Here is a 20,629-nt window from a genome sequence, read left to right on the forward strand (position 1 = left end):
CTGGAACCAGGGGGCCAAGCCCAACCACTGAGAAAAAACCCCACACTATAATCCTCCATCCACCAAATAATTTGGACCAGTGCACAAAGCAAAGTCCATATTGGTAATATAGCGTATTCTATTGATTATGAAGAAAATGGTAAACATTCAGCGTTGATTATATTTCTGGATTAGAGGTAGGCGATTATATATTAGGAGAAGTCTAAGACAGAGGGAATATTGGTTCTGCTGGTAGTGGTACTGACCACCAAACAAAATGTTGTTCCCCATCGGTGGTGGCCTGTCCATTGGGGGCGCAAGGGCATCACCCCCCCATTCATGCATCTGGCCCCCTAATCTATATGCAGGGTGCCGGATGCATGGATTCCAATGGGGGTGGTTTGAAGAACATGATTACAGCCAGAGGCTCTAATAGGCTTCAAAAAGTGAGCTGACGATCGGGGGGGGGGGGTGGTTAGGGTGCGCGAGATGGGCTGGAGAAACCGGGGGGGGGTCTGTGGTCAAGTCTGTCTGCCCCCCCCCCGACCAATGGTGCACAAGCCACCACTGGTCCCCATACCAGCTAATCAAGTGGTGCTCTTCTCTTGTAACCTGAACTAGAAATTATGTTAGGTAAAAGACATGATGTATACATATAGTAGTTTCATTTATTTTCATTTTTAAAATAAAATCACCTCCAAACTAGAATTTACATTATCCGTAAAGGACAATACATTTCAGATGTAACCCAAAAGCCACAACATTGTCTTGTTAATGCTGTAAATGTAGACTTTTCAAATAAGCGGCAGTTTTTTTTTTTTACAAGCAGAATTAAAGACTGTATTGTGATAAAATGATGTGCTTGTTGAATAGATGTCAGGGCCTGAATAGAAGAAGAGAACAACATTCAGTATTTTCTAATGCACAATGTATTATTTTTCCTCTTCTAGATACATTTGCAAGCAAAGTGGCTGCTACACAAGACGTGTATGCAGACGCCTCCATTGGAAACGTGACTGGGAGCAACGCTGTCAATGTTTTCCTGGGGATTGGTATAGCCTGGTCTGTTGCTGCCATCTACTGGGCCTCACAGGGACAAGAATTCCACGTCCAAGCTGGTACCTTAGCTTTCTCCGTAACGCTCTTCACCATTTTTGCATTTGTCTGCATCAGCGTCTTGCTGTATAGGAGGCGGCCTAGTATTGGTGGGGAACTGGGGGGCCCCAGAAGCTGCAGACTTGCCACAACTTTGCTCTTTGTAACCTTGTGGTTACTTTACATTTTATTTGCTACTCTGGAAGCCTATTGTTACATTAAGGGGTTCTAAATTAAACCAAGCTTAAGCCAGCAACCAATCCGCCGCACTCAACTGTCGGCAGTCTCCATGAGGAGGATCCCCAGAGCAGAATGGATACCAGCCAATCAGAGCTCTGTTGGAGATTAGCGACATCATAATCCAAAGGACCATGTGACTGGCATCATTGGCTGAGGTGTATTAAAACAAAACAGCAGTACTCTGAATCTGTGAGACCCCTATAAAGAGGAAAAGAAAAAAAGCGCGTTCTATCCAATTCTTGACAAACAGAACAGTGGATACACTTTAAAATACTGGTCACTTTTTAAATCAGAATAACAGAAGGGAGCTATTTGTGCCACTCTGGGTACCAAGAAACAACACACTTTTACCAATGGCATAATAACCAGCAACAATTCCCTTATTCTGGTTTATTTTAATCTTTTGTTGAGATTTTGTTTGTTTTGTTCACCAGAGTCGCTTTAAAAAAAAAAAAAGAAAAAAAAAAAAAGAAGACAAAAAAAAAAAAAAACTTTTGTATTTATTTCATATTTATACTCAACCATTGAAATAGATTTAAAAATCTCAATAGTCACAAATTTCAAACTGAAGATACAGTGGTATCTATATTTATCTATCTATATACAGTATATCTATATGTCCATTTTTCTCAAATTTGATCTCACTGGAAAAATGCAAGTTTTTCAACAGCTAAAGAGTATATAAGAGACTCCAAGTTTACATGTCACAGCCCTAGGTACATCTATAAATGGAAAGAATAACAAATCTTTATATTATTGCAAGCTCCTACATATGTATACTTTTTACCAGTGTGGTTTGCTATTGGGAGCCAGTTTTAAACATAGGTGACATGAAAGCGTTCACTTTTAAAAGTATGCTGTCCATCTATCTGCTGGGAGATGAATGCCAAATGGCCAGTGGGAGGGGTTGAGATGTGGACCAGCAAGGACTGGAATAGTTAGACAATATGCCATTGATTTGCTTTAAAGCCAAGTCCATTCAGAAATGAATTTATATTTCTCAGGGACTCCATCACCATGATCTCTCTTTTGTTGTGCCTCTTTCCCAGGAGGCCATAATGAAGATGTTACACTTGGACATATGTGGGGGATTTTCTTTCTAACTTTATGTTGGCAAGAAGGACATTGTACAGCCATTTCTAAAATGTTAACTGCGGCAGTACAGCTATTTGCATGAGCCATTACACTTTGGTTCATGCAAACAATGTGGGGCATTATAGCACTGTGAGTGGAGCACTATAATAAAATAGACCGTGTGGAGAGCTCCCTACTGTGAGTCCTACCATTCAATAGATTTGTTCATGCCCATGAATTAGTGAGCCCCATCATTTCCTGGTGTCACCAATTCCATTTACACCAGAATGCAACAAGGGTGATGTCCTTGCCTTCTCAGTGGTCTCAGTAGGGGATTAAGGGGCACACCAAGTAGTACCATCAGGGAGGTCTAACATGAGGTCCCAACAAATAAGCATCCAGCAGAAACCAAAATATTACTTCTGCATGGACTTGGCCTTTAAGTGAACCATCTGTTTTTGTATCTTATCTTCATTAGAATAAGATTTCCTGCTTTAGTTATTACTTCTTTATAATAATTTTCCAACAAAATGTATACATTTTACTCAGTCTTTTACTGACCGGAACTTTTATATCCATATATTATTCACCATTTACATTACTGCCTTCCAATTCATTACATGCATTGGTATTGTGCAGGGAAACCCTTTATTTTTGAACTTGTATAAAGCAGATACTTCCTGAGCTTTATGGTGGGTATCTTCGAGTTCTCTTGCTATCCTGATGCTGAAATTGTCAAGTAAAGGCTAGCCAACAAATTGATGCAGCACAACCTTTAAAATAGAATTCGCTACTGGCATGACGCAACAAAACCGGGTTGAAATTATGATTTTTGCCTTACATTGCCATTCCACTGAAGTATATATGAAAGTTAGGGCTACAGCATTTTTTGGGGGTTATCTTGTAGAAACACTGGACATGACCTAAGTCTTAGGGCCCTTTCATAGGCGGGTTTAGTTGGATCCATCTATCAGTGCAAATCTATGAACGGGTAGATATAAACAGAAGTATGTCCATTTCCATCCACTTACATCTGAGTCTATTTATATCTGCAGGAAAGAAATTAATTTTGCTGATGTAAACGGATGTTTTCAGTTTATGCTGTTTATTAGGCAAGAAGTATAACCCTCTGCTTCTATTTTTGTTTATCTAAACAAAAATGATAAAAAAACAAACAAACTGAAGATTGATGTTTAAATTGATGTAAACTAAATGATTCAATTTTCATGTGTTTTTTTTATCGTTTTTCATGATGGAATTGATTTTGCTTATGTGAATGGACCTTGCTGCTGAATTTTGCTATGGTTTGTATTAGGTTTCAGCATTCCCTGAAGCTGTATATTTAGGTAATATAAGCACATAACAGCTGTAAAGTGTCAGACTGACCAAACATTACATATGGATGCACACCTTTCTCTTCTCGATTTCTCACAAAAAATGATGAGATATTATTATTATTCACGATTTATATAGCGCCAACATTTTACGCAGCGCTTTACAATGTATAGGGGGGGCAACACAATTACAGTACAATACAAAACGTACTGGAGGGCCCTGCTCGTAGAGCTGACATTCTAAAGGGATGTAGAAAAGGTAATAGCTGCAGAGAATGATTTGATGGGGTTGGCTCTGGGACAGTTAGGTGGGTGTGGGATAGGCTTCCCTGAATAAATGAGTTTTCAGGGAACTCCTAAAGGTGGACAGGGTAGGGGCTGCTCAGACAGACTGGGGCAGGGAGTTCCAGAGGATGAGAGAGGCTCTGGAGAAGTCTTAAAGGCGAGCATGAGAGGAGGTAACTAGGGAGCTAGAAAGCAGGAGGTCCTGGGAGGAACGGAGGGGACGATTTGGGCGATATCTGCAGATGAGATATATATAGATATAGGTCAAAGATTTGTTCTGTAAACACAAGGCATTGTTAAGTCATCAATTTTGACATGCATTTGCAAATACGTTTTATGAGCTGTATTACAAACTATAAGATCCTTGTGTTGCGGGTCCTTATGTGTACCAGTTACTCTGTCTAGTATAGGTCAAGTACAGGTTCACTTTAAATCACCCTTCAGCACCAAAGTAGCAGCGTTGAATACAAATCCTAACTGAAGTTCCCTCTCAGTGTTAAAGCTGAACTTCAGGAATTCAGCTACTTTGTAAAATGTGCTGGGCTACCTCACCTTGTGGACTTACCTCTGTAATTTACGTTTTACATATTTACTGTGCCGGAACCATATCAATATAAACCAATCATACATAACATTATGACGACCTACCATAACCCATCAAGGTATGGACTCCACTAGACCTCTGAAGATATTCTGTGGTATCTGGACACTAAACCATCAGTAGCAGATCCTTTATGTCTTGTAAGTTGCGAGGAGGGGCATCCATGGATTAGACTTGTTCTTCCAGCACATCCCACAGACACTCAATAGGATTGAGATCTGGAGAATTTGAAGGACAAGTCAACACCTCAGACTCTATGTTGTGTTCCTTAAACCATTATTAAATTCATCAGACCTGGCCACCTTCTTCCATTGCTCCGTGACCCAGTTCTGATGCTCATGATTCTATTGTAAGTGTTTTGGCTGTGGACACAGGTCAGCATTGGCACCCTGACTGGTCTGTGGCTATGCAACCCCATACTCAAGAAACTGCAATGTATTGTGTGTTCTGACACATTTCTATCAGAACCAACATTCACTTTTCAGTAATTTGAGCTATAGTAGCTTTTATATTGGACCACTGAAGACTGAGAACATCCCATATGAGCGGTAGTTTTGAAGTTGCTCTGACCCAGTTGTCTAGCCATTACAATTTGGCCCTTGTCAGTCGCTCAAATCCTTACACTTGCCCATGCTTTCCTGCCGATCTGTAAAACTGTCAGTTGTAAATAAGAGGGAAAAGTCCATGAGTTGGCCTGCACCTCGTTGGATTTAACTTATAGTAAGCCAACAGGTTTTACAAAGTGGCTGAATTCCTGGAGTTCAGCTTTGCATCACACTGAAGTTTACCTTGCGGCTCATAGTGTCGTTCCTCCAATTCCCCCCTACTGGTACATAGGGGGTTTCAAGAAGCTGTTAGCAAGTCAAATTCAAGTGCTTACACTAGCTGCATTTCAAAAATGTATTTTAATATGTATTAGTAAAGCTCATAAATACATTACTTGTGTTTTTCTTTATGTCTATCTGATGTTTAGCACAATCTTGCTGAAGGCTTGCTAAATGCTTGCTTAACGGCTTAAGGACCAGTCGCTGCAGTTGTACTCTCCTGGGCAAATCGGCGTCATTGCATGTCGGCTGCGTTAAGAGCTCTAGGGGGTGCGCGCGCTTGCGGAACGACGCCAGGGCCAGTGCGCATGGCCGGCGGCCACGATGTCTGCCGTCCACCCGCAATCACTCCACAGAGTGCCAGAGCGGGCATCTGTCAATGTAAACAGACAGATCACTTGTTCTGATAGGGCAAGAGAGACAGATCTGCCGTTCCTAGTGATTAGGAACAGCGATCTCTCCTCCTCCAATCAGTCCCATCTCCCCACAGTTAGAAACATCTCCCAGGGAACACATTTAACCCCTTGATCACCCCCTAGTGTTAAATAGTTCCCTGCCAGTGACATGTACACAGTAATCCATGCATTTTTATAGCACTGATCGCTGTATAGATGTCAATGGTCCCAAAAATGTGTCAAGAGTGTCCAATCTGTCCGCCGCAATGTCGCAGTTCCAGAGTTAGTGGCAGGATGTATGCCACATTGTTGGTATTCATGGGCTGGATAAAGATAAGCTAAGGGCCACATCCGACCCTAGGCCGCAGTTTGGGGACTATAGATTTAAGACCTATTGCAGATTCGCTATCGCATTCCTTGTGAGAGAGAGGGGAGAGAGAGGGATCTAAACACAAACACCCATATGTATGAGAATAGTCAAAATAAATGAAATGTTTGTTGAATTTCTGAATTTTGCTATGTAATGGAAACAGCTGCAATAGATTGAATCTGCAGAAAATAAATCATACAGAAAAGTAGATTATTTGGGATTATGAAGTACATAAAAAAGAAATGTGTGCACCATATGACAAGCTGTTTGATGGTCAGTCTGATAAGACAGAATGTTAGCGGTTTATGGAGCTTCTAAATCCTAATTTAGTCGCTTAGGGTACTGTAATTCACCACTACTTGTCCTGTATACATGCTTTTCTATGTAGAGCTACATTAAAAATGGAGTGAATGGCCCTGTGCAGCCAAAGCATAAATCGTTCGTGAACAGTAAAGCCCCTTTCACGCGAGGTGGATCCACTCAGCGAGAGATGGCTCCGTTGATCCCCGCTGAGTCGGCGGATGACAATTCCGTCTCTGCTCACTGAGTGGGGAGGAACCTGTTAGAGCCCTGCTTATTCCTATGGGGGATTGAACCGGACAGATGGCGAATGTATCGGCATACGTCTGTCTTGAATGGATGGGATGGCAGGCGGTGGTCAGCGGACACATCTCCGCAGACATCCGTCTGCCCATATGAGTCAATGGGTGACCCGCTCGGATCCGCCTGAAAAAAGGACAGGCGGATCTGAGCAGGCTTAACATGTGAAAGGGGCTTAAGGGGGCTAAGGGGGCAAAAGGGGCATTTATCATAGGCCCAACATAATAGCCAAGCCACGCAACATGCTTGCTTTATAATGCAGTTTGGATAGTAGAGGCAACAGAATTGCCTATATTTAATCCCCCTCCAGATTATAGAAAGACACGCTTCTAATTTTAAGCATTTAAAGGCTAAATTGACCTTTCAAAAAAATAAATGTTTATATTTTTGCAAGTAAAAAAAAATGTGCATTTTTTTTTCGTTTTGTTACTGGAACCTGCAGAGCATTGCTTCCACAATTGTGTGTGCAATGTCTTCCTCTAGCTTTGTGCCCATATCCCTGTACTGGCTTTCTTTAACAAAGCTAGAAGAGAAATTAACTTAGCGTGCTCGCAGCCCATTCAAACTACAAGTATGTCTGCCATGGTGGGAGATGATACTTGTAGTTTTTTCATCTGTTTTTAGGAACCTTTGAATGACTAATGCAGCTGTGTGGACAGAACCCCGCACACCCATACTGTTTTCAAAAAGTGGGTGCGGAGAAACTATCCTGTTACATGGGGGGGGGGGGGGAGTGCTGGTGGCCGGTTTATAGTAGTATACTACACCCTAAATATGGGTGTTACATGAATCCTAAATATTGGGTTGTCTCCAAAAAGTAATAGAGGGGAAATCTTCCAACGAGCACACTAGGTCTGGTGGCCTGGGGGCCCCCAATGGATTCCCTTATTTGCAGGGTCAGGAAGTGAAGATAAATCTGCCCAATGGCACAAATAGGGCAAAACTTAGACCAACAGGGGTTATAACCCTCCCTTACACTATCCAAAATGAAAGAGTTAGCCTATAGTTTAAGTTATTCCAAAAATGCAGGCCATATTTTATAGAATGTCCTATACAGGTGCCTATATTAGTTCAAATTTACTTTGGTTAGCATATTAACTGCTAGCTTAAAGATTTTTCTGGGCACATATTACAGTTTCCAATTATCAAGCTATATCCAATTTTGGCATTTCAGTTTTGGTTTGCTGCTGGCAGGTTTAATCCCCTATTGACGTCTTCTATCTTCTATAATGAGAATCCAGTGTCAAGATTTCCCCAGTAGAGTTTTCTGCGGGCTACCTACCTCAGCAATTAGCAAACCTAATGTCAGTATCATTTATAGTAAATTAATAAATTAGGAAAATAGTCAAAAAAGAATAATAGCTTTCTTATAGTTTTGGGAAAGGAGAAAAAATAGCCAGCAGATTGTTCAGCTTAATATCAGCTAGGTTGGAGGTTGTCTTTAAATGAACCTTTGCTATCCACACTCCAATATTTACAAATTCAGAACAAGCAATAAAACACTTTAAAACAAGTTTTCATTTCTGTAGCTATATTCATTGTGGAGAACTTCATCTTGAAAGTTCACAACAGAAGCACTAAACTCTCAGCTGTTTTCTGTGGAGGGCAGGTCTTGGCAGTCTGACAGCCGTCTGATCTAAATACTCAGCAAGAGTATCTAAGCTGTTAGAGACCAACTGAATCCTAACTTTTGTTAGGTCTTTTGTTGTGATCTTTGAGAATGACTTCACAATACAAACACCTAGAGAGCTTGTTTTAAAGCAGAACTCCGTGAAAAATATTCGTTCTTCCATGCAGTGGGGCTGAGCCCGCACTGCATGGGTTAACTGTTCGTTGTGTCTAGGGATGCACCAAAAGGCTATACTTACCTGATCCTTTGATCGTCCAGAAAGCCCCCTCCAAGACGTCTAGTGGTGGCCTGTTCCTGGTGTCCTCACGTCCAGAGCTGGTCTATGGGCATGATGATGTCAGGAACAGTATATTCACAAGACTGCTAGAGTGCAGGGGGACAGGAGCGGTGGGGACTGGTCTTTCACTTGGAGGATCTGCAGATTAGGTAACTATATCTACACTCTACAATTCCCTAGACAAAACCCAGCAGTTAACCCATTCTGTGTGGGCACAGCCCCACTGCCTGGGAAAATAAAAAATGTGCCCAGGGTTCTTCTTTAAAGCTATTTACTGCTTGTTAAGAATATTTCCATATCCATTTCCTGGGAGCAGGTGCACTTAAGGATCATTAGAGATATATTGTATAATTTCTGACTCCTAATTGTTTAGATATTGATAGATATGTTGTCTGCAACCTGAAAGACAACTGATACTCAGGGCTTCTATCAGTGGGAGGCAGATCAATTCCTAGCAAGGCATTATGGGTTTGTATTTACCTTTGCGATAAACACAAGCTGGCTGCAAAGCCCCTACATGCCCCTATATTTCTATGCACATTGGCATTGACCTCACCTCTTGTAAATATTCATAGATGTCATCATAGGCTGCATTAATACACTAACCAGCATCTACAATTATATCTAATGTTGCACTATAAGTTAAAGTGGTTCTAAAGGCAAAACATGTTTTTACTCTAACGCATTCCTTGCTTTAAGGTAAAAAATATCCCATTAGTTGTACCCATTACTTACTCAAGTCCTCACTTGATCCAGCACTGTGCCCATCTGCAGCAGTTCTCTCTTCTCACCCTGCTCTCACAGAGTCAGCAGTGGGAGCCATTGGCTGCTGCTGCTGTCAGTTAAATGTGAGCAGGGAGTGGGGCAGAGCCAAACTGTGTGTGTCTATGGACTACACAGCCTAACTTGGAAGTGCTCCCCCATAGCATAGAACTCACAAGGAGAAGTGCAGAGCGCCAGAGGAGGGCCCCAGAAGAGGAAGATCGGGGTCGCTGTGTGCAATACCATTGCATAGAGCGGGTAAGTATAAAATGTATATTATTTTAGGTTCAGAAAAATTTAACTTTAGAACCACTTTAAAGGTAGAATGTGGGTTCATTATACACCATTTGTTTTGTATTTTTAAAGTCACAAGTCTAGTTAAAATTATTTCAGTGTATAGATTCAAGTAACAAACCCCCTTCCCTCTTTCAAATATACAGAGAGTGAGGAAAAGATGCTGCAATTGGCAATGCTAGGCATGCACATGAGAGAAGATTTTACTTTAATGCATTTTTGCCAAACACAGGATAAAGTACAGAAGTATCTAGTACCATTTAAGTGAGCCCTGATTTAATGACTACACTGTGTAGTTCCCTCAAAAATAACAGATTTAGGTCTTCAAATGTGTACTCACAGAAAGTAATCACTCTTCCCAGTTCCTTTGAGTAAAAGTTGTAAATGAAATAAACCTGGCTACCAATTGAAGATTTAGCCACCAGGTCCATATGTTTTGCAGGAAGGTCTTGGTCAGATGAACCTAGTATGGCATAACATGCCCCTTGGGTACACAATAGTAATTTGTTACCATGTATTCATTGCAGTTTTCTGCACTCTGCCTCATTAATAATGTAATAATGTAGCAGAACACCAAAATTACCACCAAACACATTCTAAAATGCAGTAATACCCAGCAAAGCTTGGAAGAATGCAGAAGAAAAGATGTGTGCTTAATGCAGCGTTTTGTTTTACTTTCTGTGTATGAAACTAGTCTCAAGCCCCATAAGCAATTGGATATCCAGACAGGGATACTGCATTGCTGAGGATAGCCATCTCCTGTGTGTGAAGGCAAGCTTACCAGGAAAAAAAATGACAGGGGTTATAACCCTCTTTTAATCCAAAATGAAAAAGAAAAAAAAATGTGTCTACAGTTCTCCTTTCAGCTGGCCATAAATGGATCAAAATTTGACCGGTATAAGAATGGGTCAGCTGAATTGTAATCCATCTATGGTCATTGCCGTTAACGAGAAGTTGATTTAATGATCGATGTCTCATGAACTGGCTTGTTGGAAAATGTGTGTTTGATCAGCTTTACAGCCAATCAGCCACAGGCCTGACCAGTGTATCTGACAGCAGAGGAACCCTGCAGAGAGGAACCCTCCCTTGTGTGAATGGGGGAATTAGTTCAGCTTTTTTTCATTAGTCAGCTTTGGACTACATCTCAGTTAAATCCAAAAACAGGAACGCTTTATTTAACACTCTGCAGGCAATCCCAGGCCAGCCTACTTCTGGGGGAAAAAATATATATACGTTGAAGAAGGTTTTCTAATCTGCCCATCCAGAGGTCTGTCTCAGACACACAGTCATCCCCTGCTCTGGTAGCACTCTTATGCCTATGTAGGTCCACCATTTTTCTTTGCAAGGGATATAATTCTATGACTCCTGGTGTTTGGACAATGGTCCGCAGAAAGTATTTTTATACATTTTCTTAACTACCCATTGACAGTACAAAAATTACCCTGCTCCAGAACATTGCTTTGTATCGCATTGTTTCACCCCTGTTATGCCTCCAACATCTTTAGGATATATTTCTAGCTATTGTAACACTGAAAGTGTTTTGCACAAGCTGCTTATAATTTTAATTTAGTCGAACATACACTAAATACCAGGCCACATTAACCTTGGTAGCTTGCATTGTTGTATAGACAGCAGTACAAGAATCAGGACACTTGTGAGCCTACTTAGTAAAGTGGCTGTATCCTCATACTGAGATAACTGTCAAATAGCACACAGTACTTGTATAGCCATTTAGATCAAAGAAAGAGCTTTAGACAAAAACACTTTACAAGAAGCATCTTGAACAAAACACATACTCCTCTGTCCCCAATTTTCCCTGCGTGACCTGCTAAGGGCTGCACAGCCACTTCTTTAGAATCTTTGAGTCAGGCCCTGTTTCTCCCATGCATATGCACTGTAATGTCCAGCAGAATGTTTTAACGCAAATGGGACAGGTGGTGTATGGACTTTACATATGAATAAATGGAGATTGTGAAGGCCATTCTCATGGACAAACTAATATGTGGGGAATGCCAGGGATGTTAGTTAGAGAAGGACTTTGGGGCACACTATGGATAAGGCCTAGTTGCATGTCTGTTATTTTCTTTATTCTTTGCCCCTTGTGCAATTTAGCTCCATAACAAAAGATGTGGACCTCACATTGAGGTTACAGTTAATAAAGGTAGAACTCTAAACAAAGTTTTTTTTTTTTTTATAGCGTTGAACTCCTGTCAGGTTTCTTATAGTTGTGTCACCCCCCAATTTCCCACAGGAAGTCCCCAGAATTTCCCACAGGAAGACCCCACAATTTCCCACAGGAAGTGGCATAAAATCTCCCCATCGGGATAAAAACAGTAGTAAACCTAACAGAGGTTCTAACTCTTCCTCATTCTTACAAAAAGCTATTTGTTTTTGTGCATCCGTCTTGGGAAAATTACGTCTAAATTTCTGTTCTAGTGACCACCAGCCAACCCATTGATGCAGAAAAGTAGAATATGACAGAAGGTTCGAACCCTACCATGCTCTTAGCAAAACAACAAAAAGTTGGCTTGAGTTCTTCCTTCTGAAATCAAGTCTTAAGTGACTTAAGCACCTCTACGCCCCCTGCCAGTACATGAAATAATATACAATTTCAGCTACACCTAGAATAAGCTGGAGACAGGATATTTTATCTGCCATCCATATCATTTTAGCAGCCAGGCCTTATTTGACATTTCAACTGATGTGTGGGGGTTGACTAGAATTTAGAGGGATTACAGAAAATTACATGCAGCGTAGTTTAAGAACACATTTATACTTTTTGCATTGCATGTAGAAAGGTATATGAACGTAACAGATTTACAGGAGTAGTTCCCTTAAAGAACTCTGGATTTATCCAATATTTTTAATAATATGAACTTTACTAAAAGGAATCAAAGTTCAGCTTAAAAGCGATAGCATATACTGGCTAACTCAATAGAGACACACAAAAAACAACCAGCTTCATAAGCTAGCATTTTCAGTATAATGGGTCAGCAAGTAAATTGTATCACCTTGACTCGGAACTAACATGGTCCAACACACACTGCTGCTACTAATAGAAACCAAACTATCTAAGAAGAGCACTGGTAATAAAATATACATTTTAAAATGAAGAGGCACATATACACATTATATCTCAGGCGCACTGTACAGTCCACTAGTGATAGGTCTGTTCTCCCCAGATGACCTGCTAACACTCTCTGTAACTGCGTTACCTTTTCCACCTCACCTAACATCAGTATAAGCTATTGTGTACAATGTGTGGCGATGTTTGTTAGTGGTGCTTGTACCCGTTTCTTGGCCTTTATCACTTACTGTAGTGACAGTGTGGCACACGTACAACTGTAAAATGCAATATGTACCCCGGCGTGTTTACATTGTTTCGTCCTGAGCTTGGGGGCGGGCATAGATCCAATGCCATGCTCCACCCAGAAGGATTCCAGTGAACTGCAAGTCTCTTTGTGATGGAAGGATATATGAACTGATTTATACACAAAGATGTACAATTATCATTTTAAGTCTTTGGGTAGATCCACAAAAAAAAAAAAAAAGAATAAAAAATATTAAAAGTTCTATGTTCCTTAAAAAGCAATTCTATTATATGGGAGATAAACTTTATTTTGATACATAGATACAAGATATTGATTTTTCAAGAAATGAGTGATCTAATATTGTCACATATGGGATATTTGTCTATAAAAAGTGCTCTTATTATGAATCATGCTCACCTTGCCTGCTTTGCTTGTACAAAAAAAAAAAAAAGCTACCGTGCACCCAACCGTCCCATCATATCACATGCTTTATACTCATATTTATTTTCCTTTGTGTGTCACCATCCACAAATATGTACCTTTTATGTTTTCACTGAATAACTGAATATAATTTATCTTCAACCCAGCTTTATCTTTTCAGTCCTTTTATTTATCATACTCTATTAAAATCGCTTGGATTTTTATTGTGCACTTATGGCCTAAACAAAGGGATGGTACTATTTTGTGGATTTAATCAAAATTAAAGTACAACTTCACTGAGAATACATTTCTCAGTGAAGTGGGACAGGGTATGATGTCTGGCCAGGGAGAATGTCCCCCATCTTCGACACATCTCTAACAAGCTGAACATTTTTGGTTGTCACAGCAGATGTGGTTTTAATGGAAATTAAACAAAAAGGACAGCCAATGCATCACCTCTGTATCCTGAGCTTTCACACCTTTGTCCTACACCCTCCCTGTATTCTTGTGACTCTCCATAGGAATACAAAAAATAAACTTTTCTGGATTAAAACACCTAAACACATTAAAAGTGTGGCTTGTCACAGCTGTATCAATAATGAAGGAGGACCTCTCTTTTAAGCTTCACTGCAAGTTCTGTCTTCCATTAACATTCACACTTCTCACAACTCAACAGGGTACAGGCCAGCATCACATTTTATTATTTTGAATAGAAAGGTGTCTTCTATCTCTCTCTCTCGCTATATTGCTTCTTTTTTTTTTTATGCATTTTTTAAGTTCTCAGTCAAGACAGCTTTGACCACATGGTCTCTAGCTATCAGCGATTGCTACAGAGAGCCCCCTGTTATTTTAATCAGTTGTGAGATGAGAGTATCAAAAAAGCTTGCCCCCCATGGGCATAAATAATAACCATCTCTTTCAGATATATCTATTAATAAATAAAAAAAGATTAAAGTTTCCCGTTACCAAAGCAGTGTAGTCATTCACTAGGACTTGGATACCTAGCATACCTACCCATAGGTCATCAACAACTCAAAAGCCCACACTAAAGTTCCTACGATGATATCGAAGATTACTGTATATGTGAAAACTTGGCAAAACTAAGACTTGGCCTTACACATAGGAAGCTTTAAATCCCCAGGACAGGTAATCTGTTACCACAGTAAAGCTGGCCATACACTAGTAGAATTTCATATAAAATGTTTCATTTTAAGAACATTCATTCCATTTTCTAATTGTTGGTGGGGTCATTTTTGACCACAATGAAAAGAAAATTTAAAGGAGCAGGATGGAAATTTTCTGTCAACGCCACAAATTTCTAACAGTGTATTTGGTTTTCATTTCATTCGGGAAAGCCCATTTGTTCCAAAATTGAATGTTAAAAACAAACTGAAAATTTTCGTATGATGTTTGTACAAATTTTGTAGAAACGTTCATTTGAAAATCTACTAATGTATGGCCAGCGCTGGTTAAGGCAAGACTATCAAATATGGGTTAAGGAAATTGTTATATGATTAGTTGCCATCATAGATAATGTTATATTGCCACATTTATGGTGATCACATGCTAGAGGAAAATGCATATATCATCTCAAACTTCTTACAATTGTTAAAGCTCTGTCACATGGCATACATTTAAGTGGAACTAATGGTTTTGGGCCATAGGAGCTTTTACCATTATAAGCACACTCGCACCTTATGGAAAATGTATCTCCTAGTTTGCCCTCCTCCAGCACTAACAGGTGAAGGGTCCAGTTCTTCCCCACTCCATGGTGTCCTTTTTTGGCCATTGGGTGTCCACTGCTGATGTAACCCCTGTGGATGCATGCAGAAATTACATAATCCCCATCCCCCTACTCTGTTCTTGGTAAGCCCTTGACAAATGTTTATTGTAAAAAAAAACTTTGCATGTCTCTATTGGCCAAAAGCTAACTTCTAGCAATTTTTTTGAGGTATTTTAGTTGTGCCTTAAATAGGACCTACATTACTATGGATTCAAGGCCCAGACCTTTTTTCCACTTGTACAGTAATCCCAACCACCTGTGACATGTGCCTTTAGGCCTGGTTCACACCTATGCATTTTTTTGTGCATTTTCCGGTTTGCAAAAACACATTACACTCCATTTAACATTATTTCCCATGGGTGTAGTTCACATCTGTGCATTTCATGGAAAGGGCCAGGGACTTTCTGTCTTTTGGTTCCATAGACTTCAATGGATCAAAAGCATGTATTGAAAAATGCAATATGCAAACTGCATAGGTGTGAATCAAGCCTTACTGTCCAGCAATGTAAAAGCCAACACAGGCACTTGCGGGCTCGACCAGCTGCCTGCACCCTTTTAGGCAGCAAGTTCACTTTAAAAGGACCATGTGCTATTTAGATACAAATTGCATTATATCTAATAGTCTGATCTGACATTACCCGAGTTCTCATATATGTTTGATTAATCCCATTACCAGGCTATGCACATCATAATAGGAGGCAAAAATTCCTTTAAATTACACCATCCTTAATTCTGAAGTCCGCAGCTATAGCACAAATGTTTGTTCCCTTTTAATATGATTGCATTTTAATATACCACATAAAATCAGGGTAGGTTAAAAAAAATCCATATCCATGGATCTATAATATTACCCTTCTAAAAATATTTTTGCCGACAACTGATACTTAATTTACCAATGCTAAACATTTGACATACATCTCAAATTACACATTTTTTATATATGATGTACATTACAATAAGACAGAGTAAAGTTAATCACTGCCACATCTTATCCAAAACATTAGCAAAGGCTATAGGTGGGACTACAGTTTTAAACACCCCCCCTCCCCCACTCCACCGCCATTATATTAACAGAAGCAAAAGGAACAAATTGCATCACGAATTCTATAGTCAAATTGTTATGCATGAGGCCTGCTTTGGATTAAGTAAAAAAAGGAATTATAAATCTACTTAAATGTAAGCTAATCTAGAACGTACAATAAAATGATCAAAATAACCCACACAACTTGGGCATTTAGGTTGTTATGAGACATCATTAATATGTCTGATGTAGAAATGTTTTACTCAACTGTCTTCTTTGTATGCAAGATTAGGAAACAACCTCTTTGGAACTCCTTAGCATATTGCATTAATTACATAGGTTTAAGGTCATTGTGCCTAACATGTAGCCCCCTGTGTGTTGGGCACTTTGCAGAGTAGTGGTGAGATGCTAGGGTGCTCTCTGGGTTCCCACACTCAGCACTGAAATTAAGCCAGTACCATCAAGAGAAGTGATCTCGGCCCAACAGTAGGCGTATAGCCCCAACCCAACATCATCACAGAGAAAGTGGTACGTGATCTGGTATGTAGACACTGAGGAGGGTTAAGGTGGGGTTTACAGCACTTAACACTAATGAAGGGGGGAGGCTAACATAACAACACTGCCATACTACTAACCTAGAATGTGGGGCATAAATAGAACAGTTCTACCACTGATCAGCAAGGAAGGGGGGTTAGCAGCACTGCCTCTTACCATCAATGTAAGGAAGGGTTTAAGGAGGTTAACAGCATTGCTAATAACCACCAATGATGGGGGTTATTATTGCAGTCATTGGCACCAGTGTCGGGGGTTATGTTTGCAGTTACTGGCACTGATGCTGAGGGTTATTATTCCAGCCGTTGATGTAGATGCTGAGGGTTATTATTGCATCCACTCACACCAATGCCCAGGGTTATTATTGTGGCCATGTACATCAATAAAAAGGGGGTTATTATTGTGTCCACTGACACCAGTCCTGGGGTTAATATTACAGCCATTGACACGAATACTAGCAGTTATTATTGCTGCCACCAACACTGGGATTTATTTTACTCCCACTTTCTCTTCAATATGTGTAAAAAATACAGCAGGACCAAAATTTTGAATGGGCTGCCTAACTCAACAACACACTTCAATACAAATATTAACTGTTGACCACCACCAGTTTAATGGGATATAAAAATGTGCATATAAACATAGGCACACTGAAACATATCATAATCTAGAGAAAGGGTTTTTGATTTAACCACTTGCTGTCCAGGGCATTTTTCGCACTCATATAAAAATCAACAATTGTTTGCTAGAAAATTACTCAGAACCCCAAAACCTTATATATTTTCTGAAAGCAGAGAAAAAAAATTGTTTCTTTTTTATTTTGTAACATGATATTGGAGCCACCTTTTATCAAATGCAAATTCAAGTGCTGTTCATTCTTTTACCCTTAACATTTTTTTCATTTAAGAGGACCAACACACCCCACTGAGATAGTTTTGGGCAGATGACAGGTACTCTATGGACACATCAGCAGTCTATTAGACCTCTAATGTCTCTCCTGCCACCCAAAGCAGGTAACCAAGCACAGATTGTGCTTGGCTAACTGCTTCCCTAGCTGTTACAGTCAGGGAACGACAGCTCTGAAACCGGAAGTGACAGAATAATTACTTTTGCATTCATCCATCACTGATGATATTGGGGAACGAATGTTCCTACTACTTCCTACTGCAGGAAGTAGTCCCAGGCTCCTGGTGGAATGGGAAAGCCCAAGAACCACGCAGATGGCTGTTGGGAGGGTTTATATACATATGTCGGATACCAAGTGGTTAGATCTTTTGACAGCTCACCCAAATAAAGGGAGCACCTCCCTTGGTCTTCAAGTGTACTGGTCAGTTGTCTACAGTTTACTGGCAACAAACTCCAGCTTTTGGGGCTTCTGTTTACTAGTCAAATATTTATATAGGATACTTAGCTGCCTTTGCTGACCTCTCATGAAAGTGCTAGATTACAGACTATCATGTTGCTCTAATACCCTCTGGGTCACTGAACTTGGAAAGCTAAGTAGCCAACAAAGTCAAAGCTCATGATTATGGTTCAATCACCCAAAGTATTAAATCCATTGGACCGCCATGATGACTAGCATTTTAGAAGGAAGTCAAAAGTGGCCACCTATATTTTTTTTTTTTTAGTAAAGGCTTCCTCTGTGCCTAAATTCCAAATAAATTATAGAATTCAGCAACATCCATTTTGGTTTTGTCCACAAAATGGCCATCTATTCCAAGTGCACAAGGTTCTAAATTAATAATCTATGATTTTATAAATACTCCCCAGGAAAGACTTGACCTAGTTTGTTAACCGTACACTATTTTTACCCCCTTCTTTATTTTGTGAACACAAGATTGATAGGAGTAACGAAGCCTGAAGAATATTACACGGTTTGTCTGGAAAAAAAAATAAAAAATGGGGACGATACAATTTCTCAAGGGCTTATATGGTAATGAAAATGAGTTATTTATTAAAATAATAAAGAAAAAATATTTCCTTAATAAAATGTGGATGCCATTTTTTTATGAATATGTCTGTCTAGTGGGCCTAAATTTTGTCAGTGAATTTTTTTCTTCAGCTCCCACTGGCAAGGACTGCCAAAAGTCATGTTTTACTGCAAATAAACAGAGAGGAAAAAGTGTCTGCTATATTGTTTGTGTCCATTTCCTTCTGCTACACAACAAGGTGTTCAGCCTGTATGTTCAGATTCCAAATTAGCAGTGCATGCAAAAAACTGTCCCTCACAGGACTTCTTCTGCACTGGATGCTGCCACTCTTGGAGGTTAAAAGAAGGCCAGGTTCTTTTAATCCACATCCTGTGATCCAAGGCTGTCAGAGGCTCGGCACCAGGGGGTGCATCATCACGCCAGCCTGAATGCTGCAATGAGTGGAGTCATGTCATTATTTTCAAGAAGACACATAACACCAAATGGCCCAAAGACCCACAAAGCAAAAGGTATGCATACCAACGTTTTATTTTTACACAAATAAAAGGCATATTAACAAAATACCTGCGCTCTTTATCAATATATATGATAAAACAAAGACTGCAGCACTCTAATATCCAAATATGGGATATACAAAAACATATATCAAAAATAAATGCTATGTCCCTTTAAGTGCCCTCAAATCAATCAAGTATATGGTGCAAAAATACCGCAAGTGAATACATATGTGAATATACAGGATCTCACAAAAGTGAGTGCACCCCTAACATTTTTGTAAATATTATATCTATTATATCTATATTTTAGTCTATCTTTTCATGTGACAACACTGAAGAAATGACACTTTGCTACAATGTAAAGTAGTGAGTGTACAGCTTGTATAACAGTGTAAATTTACTGTACCCTTAAATTACTCAACACACCATCCTTTAATGTCTAAACCGCTGGCAACAAAAGTGAGTACACCCCTAGGTGAAAATGTCCAAATTGGGGCTAAAGTGTCAATATTTTGTGTGGCCACCATTATTTTCCAGCACTGCCTTAACCCTCTTGGACATGGAGTTCACCAGAGCTTCACAGGTTCCTCTTCCACTCCTCCATGACCAATCACAGAGCTGGTGAATGTTAGAGACCCTGCACTCCTCCACCTTCCATTTGAGGATGCCCCATATATGTTCAATAGGGTTTAGGTCAGGAGATATGCTTGGCCAGTCCATCACCTTTACACTCAGCTTCTTTAGCAAGGCAGTAGTTGTCTTGGAGGTGTGTTTGAATTCGTTATCATGTTGGAATATTGCCCTGCGGCCCAGTCTCCAAAGGGGGGGATCATGCTCTGCTTCAGTATGTCACAGTACGTTTCCTTCAATGAACTGTAGCTCCCCAGTGCCGGCAGCACTTATACAGCCCCAGACCATGACACTCCCACCACCATGCTTGACTCTAGGCAAGACACACTTATCTTTGTACTCCTCACCTAGTTGCCACCACATATGCTTGACACCATCTTAACCAAATAAGTTTATCTTGGTCTCATCCGACCACAGGGCATGGTTCCAGTAATCCATGCCCTTAGTCTGCTTGTCTTCAGCAAACTGTTTGCATGCTTTCTTGTGCATTATCTTTAGAAGAGGCTAACTTCTTGGATGACAGCCATGCAGACCAATTTGATGTAGTGTGCAGTGTTTAGTCTGAGCACTGACAGGCTGACCCCCCACCCCTTCAATTTCTGCAGCAATGCTGGCAGCACTCATACGTCCCAAAGACAACCTCTGTATATGATGCTGAGCACGTACACTCAACTACTTTGGACGATTATGGCAAGGCCAGTTCTGAGTGGAACCTGTTCTGTTA

General features: G+C 40.2%; 1 protein-coding gene across 7 annotated transcripts in view; it reads left to right on the forward strand.

Annotated features, from left to right (window-relative positions):
* The window catches only part of SLC8A3 (solute carrier family 8 member A3), a 467,511-nt gene extending 448,534 nt beyond the window's left edge, over positions 1-18,977 (forward strand). For all 7 annotated transcript variants that reach the window (XM_077464631.1, XM_077464628.1, XM_077464627.1 and 4 more), the window contains one exon: positions 930-18,977. In XM_077464631.1, coding sequence (XP_077320757.1) covers positions 930-1,306 — 377 coding nt within the window. In that variant the 3' untranslated portion in view covers positions 1,307-18,977. The remainder of the gene's footprint in view (positions 1-929) is intronic.
* Positions 18,978-20,629: the final 1,652 nt, after the last annotated feature.

This window comes from Lithobates pipiens, unplaced genomic scaffold (assembly GCF_037356315.1).
Source record: "Lithobates pipiens isolate NorthernLeopardFrog02 unplaced genomic scaffold, aLitPip1_a1.2 Scaffold_30, whole genome shotgun sequence".
Lineage (NCBI taxonomy): Eukaryota > Metazoa > Chordata > Amphibia > Anura > Ranidae > Lithobates > Lithobates pipiens.